Here is a 9819-nt window from a genome sequence, read left to right as displayed (position 1 = left end):
TCGATTAGACTCCTTTAATAATAATACTTATTTTTTGTAATTTCAAAAACTTAAAATGGCTTAAATAAAAATATGAAAATTTTAAGCACAAAATATATATTAAAGGCAATGAGCTTAAACAAGTCGAGCTTGAGCTTGAGCCGAACTATATGTGAGTCGAGTCGAGTTTAAGCTGGTTGCTCGGCTCACTCGTTGTACATCCGTATAAAAAAAGCTTAAGAATCAAGATGAATGGGATTATAAATATTATTGCTAAATCTGACATGAGTACCCAACGTTGCTAAAAAAATCAATGTAGTGTATATAAAATTTGTTATAAGAAAGTAAGTTTCAAAACACGATATTCTTCTTATAAAAGTTTCAATAAAGTAGTGTTCTAAAACTACCTTGTTCTTCTCATACAAAACACCTTCCAAGAGTTGCATATATGCTCAAAATTGAGATATGATTTTAGGTCTTTCCATTTTTCAGATGTACCAAATTTGATCAAACTGGATTTATGATATATTTATGAATCCAAATCCGACATATTTTCACATGTTTTTCGGTGTCTTAATAATCATTCAACATCCAAACGTAGGGTCTTGGTCAATGTTGTAAAGATCAGCTTGACTTGAATCAGTACACAAAAGTGTCACATGTATACATTTATTTGTTTTTTATATACTTCTTTTCTAGTCATATATATTGTCAATTATGAATGATCACTGATTTGATTCAATTTTTGCTCATTTTGACGATCAAATAAAGTGCAACCCTCTGTGGCACCTAGAATTCATGTGTAGGACAAAAAGGCCATTTGGTATTACAAGCAAAAGAGCGAGTGTCGACGAAGCGGGTTATATTCACTTTCATGGTACATGAAAAATCCACCACGTATCTTATCCAAGAGAATTCGATGCAGATCTATAAAACACTAAATATTGTACTTTATATATATATATATATATATATATATATATATATATATATATATATATATATATTGTTCCTAATCTCAAAAAATCTCCAATAAACACAGTCATCATTATTTTATTAAAATTATCTATGCATTTTTAACCTTATCTTATGAATTACGTCCAATCAATGACCATGATTGGCAACTTATTATATTCATCTACTTAAAAAAATAAATTTAATTTTCAAGAGTAGTTATATGTCATTCTATTGAGTCAATCGCGCTTCATTCGTAAATTGCATGTATCGTTTCATCAAAATAATGACAGTTATAATAGGCAAATTTAATTTCAGCAGCTCGCCTGAACGTATTTGCCTATAAATGTTAAGTAACTAAGAAAGTATGAATTTGTCAATTTGGCATAACTTGAGGATGTGCTAAGAAAAAATCCTTCCTCGTCAATCCCGGCGTCGGGCCTCCACTCCCGTGGAAAAGGACGTTCGCTTCCCCGCTCCTTTTTCTGCGGCTTCTCTCTCTCTCTCTCTTGTTCGTCTCTCTGATCGAAGCAGCAATGGAGGCGAGGGTCGACTCGTCGGCGTCTAAGAACCGGTTAGCTGTCATCTCCTCCCACTTCCTTGTCCCTTCTCCGGCCGTCTTGGAGCTTTCGCGTGTTTCCGCTTCAGAGGTCGCTGACCTGCCGGCGAACCTCCGAGGGTCCCTGACGATTGTCGACAACCGGACAGGGAAAAAGATCGACGTCGAGGTCTCAGAAGAAGGCACGATCAAGGCGACCGACTTGAAGAAGGTTCCATTTCGCCTAATTGTTCTAAAACTCCTCCTCCTTTTCTAAACACCCCCCCCCCCCCCCCTTGATTTCTGCATTGCTTGGGGAAACGAGGTTGAATTCATTCCAAAAGGAAGAATCAGGATCTTGAATTACTTTTCTTTCTCTGCGGCTTCTGGTGCAATTTTGGTTACTCTGGTGTTTCTTGGTTTCTGTTGTATGAGCCTCATAAGCTCACTGTAATTTTTCTATTTGCCTAGTTGACGACCGGACGCAAGCATGACAAGGGGATCAAGCTGTACGATCCTGGCTATCTCAACACGGCGCCGGTGCGATCTTCTATTTCTTACATAGACGGAGACGCTGGAATTCTCAGGTACAGAGGTTACCCGATCGAGGAATTGGCTGAGAGCAGCACTTTCCCGGAGGTCGCATATCTTCTGAGTGAGCGGATTTCCTCCCTTGCCTTGTAATTCCTGCATGAGGGGCGATTGTATGCCTTCTAATTCGCTTGTTCATGAATTCTTAATGTTTCACCTTCGAAGTTGATTGGCGATTTCCTTTCTTCAGTGTACGGTAGCTTGCCTTCGCAGAGTCAGTTGGCGGAGTGGGAATTTGTGCTCGCTCAACATTCAGTTGTTCCTCAGGGCATCCTGGTTCGATATCAATTGCTATATTCCCTTGTGTTTATATCTAGTAGTTTCTGTATGCAGCTCTTTGTAACTCGTAATGATCACCCACTGTAGTGAGACGGGGCGCTTGATACGTGTTCAAATTTTAACATTTTTTTTTTAAATTCCGTGGACGTAAAAGTTTGAAGAATTTAGATGTTTCTTTGTATGCCTGCTCCAGGACATTATACATGCAATGCCTCACGATTCCCATCCAATGGGGATGCTTGTGAGTGCAATGGGTGCACTCTCCATCTTCCACCCCGACGCTAACCCTGCTCTTAGAGTAAGTGATTCTCCTATATTTTTAACGTTCACATTGTCGGATGGATGATTGACTGCTTAGTTTTATATGCGGTTTGTCTGCTCGCTAGAAATGTGACGATCCTTCCTCTGGAGTTAATATGAGTATATGATGGTGCCGTTCTTATCATTGTTGTATCTAGCAGCCTAGTGGCTACTGTTGTGGAGAGGCATCGATTTAGCTTGCCTATATAAGTGTGCCAAGGAAGGAGGGAGCACTTGGCTAGACATTTTGCATAATGTGCAAAATACTGTGGTCATGTTTTATTGTTTGTTTTTTATATGTAATTTTTCCTTTTATGTAGATATTTCTTCCCTGTAGTAGTTCTAACTTTCATGGATATGGTTGATCAACTGTACAGGATTTATCTTGTAGGAACGTTTGTATCTTATTTCAAAGAAACAAAGGGAAGATTTTTTTTTTTCTTTCCTTTTCCTTTTTGCAAGTTAGCACCCAATGCTCGTAAAGTTTAATGAATGAAATTAGCTTGTGGAACATGTTAATTAGAACTTGATCAAGTAGCCATTTCTCTTCTATGGAACAAAATTGAAAATGATCTTTGCCCTTAAGATTTCCTCCAGAGGCTATGATAATTTTCTGGCTTTGATGACTTCCTCAAGTCATTTTTTTCATCCTTTTATTTCTGATCTGATTGTTGGATTCTTTCACAGGGTCAAGATATCTATAAATCCAGGCAAGTAAGAGACAAACAGATAGCTCGTGTACTTGGGAAGGTAGGCCCTTCCAGAATACTTTGGCAAACATGTTCACAAAATAGTTAAACTAATATATTCTTCATTTTTTTTTAAAGAAAATGTTCAAATTATTTGGTTTTATTTAATCATAGTCAAAGAATCAGAATCAACTTTTTATTTTGAAAATATTCTGTCATTTCTTTCTCTGTTTTAAAGTTGATGTAGATTTGCATTGGATTATCATGTTGACAAACAAATTTTAGCCCGAACAGAATCTCTTTGTTAATTAAGTATGTCCCATTTTGATGTCCTATATGTCAATCTTTCCTTGCTAGAGTTCATCAATATTTTTTCTTGTCAAAGAGTGACAATATTGTTTCTTCTTTTGTTTACAGTTATCTGTCTTCTGTAATTGCCGATTTAATAAATTTACTTGAGAACCAGCGCTAATGTTAAACTACCACTTCCTCTTTATTTGACATTCATCCTTGTTCCTTTCCTCTTTTCATCAGGTCTTATCTTAGACTTCACTTCTGGTCATATCTTAGGCTGCATATGGTTTATCAAGAAACTCACCTTTGCTAATTAAATTTGATCATTCATAGGCACCTACAATTGCAGCGGCAGCATATTTGAGGACTGCTGGACGACCTCCAGTCATTCCTTCCAGCAATCTGTCTTATACAGAGAACTTCTTATATATGTTGGATTCCCTGTAAGTTTATTACAAATTGCCTCTATTTCCAGGAAAATGACCGTTCTTGCTCTTATGATTTCATTCCCACTAACAAGTTTTTAGTTTCTTTCATCCTGGAAATAATTCAAGTGTGAACCTATGTTTAAATTTTGGCTTTCAATAATCAAGAGTCACAGTCTAGGTTAATTAGAAAAGGATCCTAATTTTTCCCTTCTTTATTAAGAATGTCCTTTGCTGTTTGGGTTATGTTGGGAAAGAAAAAGAGAATGGAAAGCTTGTCCTGCAATTGAAGCTTTATGATCTGAATATACCACTAAAGGGGTTAGTTGCTTCCTTAGTCATGTTCATCTTACTTCAGTTTTTGCTGTTTCCAACAGATTGATACTGTTTGCTGTGACAATGACATTTCTCTTGCATTGAAGTTTCAGGAGAACGAACTTAGCTATATCCATAACAACCACATCCTGGAAAATCTCAAAGCCACGTGTCTCTCTTCTGTTTTTTCTACATCTCTTTTCCTCTCCTTTCTATTGCTAAAGGCTAAACATTTTGTTGACTGGTAATTGAAAAGTTGCTGGGGAAGGAAAGGGGGGGGATTCTCGTACACGAAGCTGTTGGATACACCTATGTTGTTAAACAGTGTTCAAAGAAACTGTAATTATATTGAGGATTTATATTCTTTTGCTTCTAATTGTATTATTAATCCAGATTTTCTTTTAGGATATTAGTTTTAGAAATTGCAATTGGAGTTTTAGTAGTTGGCATTTAGTAAATGGTAAGATTTTGCATGCTCTATAACATTGAAATACACTGGTATTTATTTTTCAGTTTTTTTTTTGGGTCCTATGTATCTTGTTAACTCTAGTTGTTCACCCTCCATTCATTTTGATCTTTTGAACTTTTAATTATATCTATTATCATGTTGTAATGTGTTTTTTGTGGTTTTGTTATGCATTTTAATTGTTTTTTTCAATTAATAGTGTTAGATTTTTCATTGAAAAAATGCTTTGGTAATTTTGAAAATTAGTATTGCATTTTATTGGTTTCGCTTTCTTTTCAAGCAGGGGGAGGGGGCGATTAGTGCACGTGGTCCTGTTTCTGAGTGTGTATCTATCTGAATGTTTTTTTATATTATTAGCCACCCTTGTGTGATTGTGTATGTGTTTACATATTTGATTATCTATAATACATATAGTGTTGCATTTATAAGTCTCTCTCTCTCTCTCTTTATAAATATATACATACACACACATATATATAGGCATATATGCCATTTAAAGTGCCTAGGTTCTATTTGTCCAATATGATCTGCTTACTGATTTTAAGATGTATACTTATGGCTGTACACATCTACACAGAGTTTGCAGACAGATTTTTCCTCCCTGAAGTTCCCTACATATTCTTTATTAGTAGAATATTATATTGTTTTATTTTGCTCAAAGTGATGCCTATGGTGCTCTCACTATGATACTGTTGTAACTTATAACATCCTGTGAATTCCAGTGGCAATAGATCCTACAGGCCAAACCCTCGACTTGCTCGAGTTCTCGATGTTCTATTCATCCTCCATGCTGAGCATGAGATGAACTGCTCAACAGCTGCTGCAAGGCATCTTGCGTCGAGGTATATGTGCTTATTTTTTATGAAGCCTTTCCTTTCTCTTTCGAGACAACTGCTTTATAGCTTTGATGTTCCATCCACAGTGGAGTGGATGTCTACACTGCTCTTGCAGGGGCTGTTGGTGCACTTTACGGCCCACTTCATGGTGGAGCAAATGAGGTAAATCAACATTTCAAGTTGGATGCCAACATTTCAAGTTGGATGTCTTTTTTTCATATTGATAGATCTAAATATCTGAACTTGCAGGCTGTTTTGAAAATGTTGAACGAGATAGGAACAGTTGATAATATCCCTGAGTTCATTGAGGGGGTGAAAAACAGGTTTATTTTGCTTAATCAGCTTATTCTTTCATTTTAGAATTCCAATTTTTTAATTCAACTAATTTTCCCCCTTCACCATGATCCTTTAGGAAGAGGAAGATGTCTGGCTTTGGTCATCGTGTATACAAGAACTATGATCCTCGAGCAAAAGTTATACGCAAATTAGCTGAGGAAGTTTTCACAATTGTAGGGCGAGATCCTCTTATAGAGGTATGTGCTCTTCTCCTAATGACATATATTGAATTGATGGGAAAAAATTTAATATTCTTATATGATATTATTAGTTGGAGGGAGATTCTTCTTGTTAAACTCTTTCTGGCAAGTTACTGGCATTGACAAAGTCAATTTCATCCTACTGCTTGTGAGAAAAAAAAAATGTAAATGTTATTTAACTAGTAGAAAACCATGGCTTTTATTGAAAGACTGTCATTATCAGTTTAATTCTCGTCACATTTTGTCTTAAATTTTGATGTCCATTGATCAGTTCTAAGTTCCATTATTGTGGCTTATGATAGTCAAGAATCCCAGTAACAAGATCTGATAGCGAATGGTTAACTTGTGTGGCCTCAAGCATGTCTGATTATCTAGGGCAGATGGGGGTCCACCAATGCTCAAGTGTCCTGGACAACTACAGCATCTGCACCGCAAAGTGCAATCTCACTGTGTTCCTCTAGCTATGACATGGCAAACATAGGACTTTCAACATGCCAAAAACAAGTCTTCTTTAGTAGATTATGGTTCTCTGGCTGATGATGGTTATAACATCAAATCAAGCCGCAAAGTTTTGTCTCATACCATGGAAGTTTGGGGGGTTCATGAACTATGATACGTTTTCCTATGAGCTTAGTGTTAGTGCTTTACATCTCCTTGATGATATGTTGCACTTTGTGTTTCAGATACCACATAATCTATTATTCATTATCTTTTGCTGTTCCATCTTACCTCAATTTTATTTTTGTTAATATTGTTGTCAAGATACTCTAAGAGTATGTTGCTGCAACTCTTGGAATTCAACACAGTACTTTCAGATGCACTTGCTGTCCTTACCTAGTTCTAGTTGATGATGACTGTTTGCTTGATAAAGTGGATGGTTGAGCATCTGCCTTGTCTAAGAGGAGGCCCTTCCAATTTGGTTGCCAACTTAGAAGGATATATGTTCTCATAGTATTATCACCACAACTTATGGAAGCATATCTTGATGGCTTGATGGCTTTCGCCCAAGATTGGGCCTCTGTCTAAAGACAGGACGAGTTAACCCTCCCATTGGCACCCCAAAATGCATATGCATGTGTTACTCTATGCTAAGTGTGGTGCTTATCTATGTAGTCAAAATCATAAGTCGGTACAAGTTGGTAGAGCCCCTACAAAGGCTACTCAGTATGAATTATCTGCCTATAGGTGTGCACTGTTACACAAAAGAGAGAGCGGAAGTGTACTTGCTCATGGTACTAGAATTGTAGGAGATTTTCCTTGTCAGCAAAGATAGGGTTTCTGGTATTTGCACTAAGGAGCAACTGGAATGGTGCATGGTAAGCATGTAACTTCTTGGCAATTTTGACACCTCTAAAGTGCTTGATTCTGGCCCTTGTCATTGAGAAAGCATGAAGATTTATTAACTTTTCAATTTTGTATGAATAAAATGATATATAATGTGTTTGTTGGTCAAATTTAGCTGTTCTATTTTCTTGGTTCACCTTGTTGACTTTATGAAACTGATACAATTTTATCTGAGCTAAAAGGCTGCGGTTTCTCATATTATTTCTTTCCTTAAGCTTGAGAGTTGAATTCTCTTCTCATTTTGTAACATATTATATGCTTTGATCTATACAAGAAACTGCACAATGAGACAGCTAAACTTGGCTCGAGCTCAACTTGCGGAATAATGAAGCAAGCTTCTTGTGGGTGAGACTAGAGTAGTTGGCAAGTTGAGATCGAGTGACCTTGACTTGAGCTAGTTTCAGTTGGTCAGGCTCTCAAAAATAGTATGTATATTAGATTCGATGTCTTCATCAATAAAAAGTAGTGTTGGCTTACTGTGTCTTCCTCTTTTTCCAAGGAGGAGAATACGAGTTCCAGATTCCATGGTGTGTTTACCTTTGATATTAAAAAATTGTTTTTGGTTTAGCTTTACTTCAACTGGGCCAAGCAAAGCATGAGCCAAGATCAACCTTCTGTTGTGAAGCTCGAGCTGGGATCAAGCTTGGCTATGCAAACTTGTCTTGAGACCGCACTTTAGATCAGTGTGTTTTAGCTAAGCAGAGCTTGAGCCTCAGCTCACCTCAAACTGAGTTCATGCGCATCCTTAGCTGTACATGTCACTGTCTCACTGAGTGTGACTGATTTTGATCTGCTACCTCTTCATATTCGTTTTTTATATTGGCAGGTAGCTGTTGCATTGGAGAAAGCTGCTCTTTCGGATGAATATTTTGTCAAAAGGCGGCTGTATCCAAATGTTGATTTCTACTCAGGCTTAATCTATAGGTATTTCAGAAACTTGAGTTTGGAGCCCCTGAAAACTGCCTCTACTCCTCCAGTTTCCTGAAGTACTTTTGTTTGTGTTTTGGGTCAGAGCAATGGGGTTCCCGACAGAATTCTTTCCTGTCCTTTTTGCTATACCACGCATGGCTGGGTACCTGGCACACTGGCGAGAATCACTTGATGATCCTGATACAAAGATCATAAGACCACAGCAGGTAATTCTTCCATTTCTTTGGCACTCGGATCTAATTTCTTTTTTGCAGCTAGAAAAAATGATTAGCACCAACTCTGACGCCTGTAATGTGTGTAACCTTGGGGGATTCAATTTTGTAAAATTCTGCAATTATATTTCAAAAGAATCCCCTCTTTTTATGCATATGGTGCTTTCATTTTGATTTTGGGAGGATTTATTAGGCTCAAAAAAGCATGCTGATTTATCCTGAGAATTTGCTGTTTCAACCTGCATAAGCATAGATGAATTGAATGTCAATTGGAGTGCATTTCCATGTTTGCCCTGCTTGGCTTTTAGTCACTGATGCCAACCATGACTTTTCGTCAACAGGTATACACAGGTGTCTGGCTTCGGCACTATGCACCTGTTAGGGAAAGATCAGAATCAGAGGAAATGGACAAGCTGGGACAATTACTGGTTTCAAATGCCACAAGGCGACGGCTTGCAGGATCCAGAGCATCAATGTAATCTTGCTTAACTCATTCCAAGTGCATTTGCTTGTTGTTTATAGTTTATACACAATGCAAGCTGAAGCTTCCACCCTAGCATGGTGAAGTGTTATAAATAAGCTTGACATGGTCGTGTGCGAAGATACTTTTCTAAGTTGAGAACAGTGGCATGGTATTCCTGTTGAAGCAGAATCCCTGCCTAGAGACCATCCTCAGTCGGGCCTTGTGATGAGAACTTGTCTATAAATGAAATATCTTTCCTTGCTTTTGCTTTTCTACTTGAATATCTGGTTCCAGGGCAGTGGACAGAAGGCCCAAATAAATCAGATTTCAGAACTTCTCTCAATCTACTTAACTGGAAAACTTGTCTAGAAAGTTAGATCTCCTGCTATATGTTTGGCTTGGAAAGAAACCTTGGAACTGAAATAATTCAATCAGCTGCTTTTGAAGGTTTATGCAGGATAACGTAATGATTAATGTTTATTTAAATGTGCAAGAAACTCTAGAGAGAGGTTTTTACTATAAATGTTAAAAGGAGAGAATGTCTAAACTGAGCTCCAAATTTTTAGTGTTGCTTAAGATTTTTGGTCTCCAACGCTACCTGATAGAGGAAAAGAAAAAGTATCTCTTCTTATAGATTGTTTAGAATGATTTTTATATGGTGTGAGAAA

The 9819-nt window shown here is 37.3% G+C and overlaps 1 protein-coding gene across 1 annotated transcript; it reads left to right on the top strand.

Annotated features, from left to right (window-relative positions):
- The first annotated feature begins 1380 nt into the window (after window positions 1–1380).
- LOC116257409 (citrate synthase, glyoxysomal-like) lies at window positions 1381–9426 on the top strand. The gene is made up of 13 exons (XM_031634130.2): window positions 1381–1703; window positions 1943–2126; window positions 2253–2338; window positions 2535–2639; window positions 3329–3391; window positions 3958–4067; window positions 5553–5672; window positions 5753–5828; window positions 5916–5989; window positions 6079–6199; window positions 8373–8470; window positions 8559–8682; window positions 9030–9426. Exons 1-13 carry the CDS (start codon window positions 1470–1472, stop codon window positions 9165–9167), a joined length of 1533 nt encoding a protein of 510 aa, XP_031489990.1. The 5' UTR covers window positions 1381–1469; the 3' UTR covers window positions 9168–9426.
- Window positions 9427–9819: the final 393 nt, after the last annotated feature.

The sequence above is a fragment of the Nymphaea colorata genome, chromosome 7 (assembly GCF_008831285.2).
Source record: "Nymphaea colorata isolate Beijing-Zhang1983 chromosome 7, ASM883128v2, whole genome shotgun sequence".
Lineage (NCBI taxonomy): Eukaryota > Viridiplantae > Streptophyta > Magnoliopsida > Nymphaeales > Nymphaeaceae > Nymphaea > Nymphaea colorata.
The sequence above is the reverse complement of the archived record's forward strand: the minus strand, read 5'-3'. Positions and strand labels throughout refer to the sequence as shown.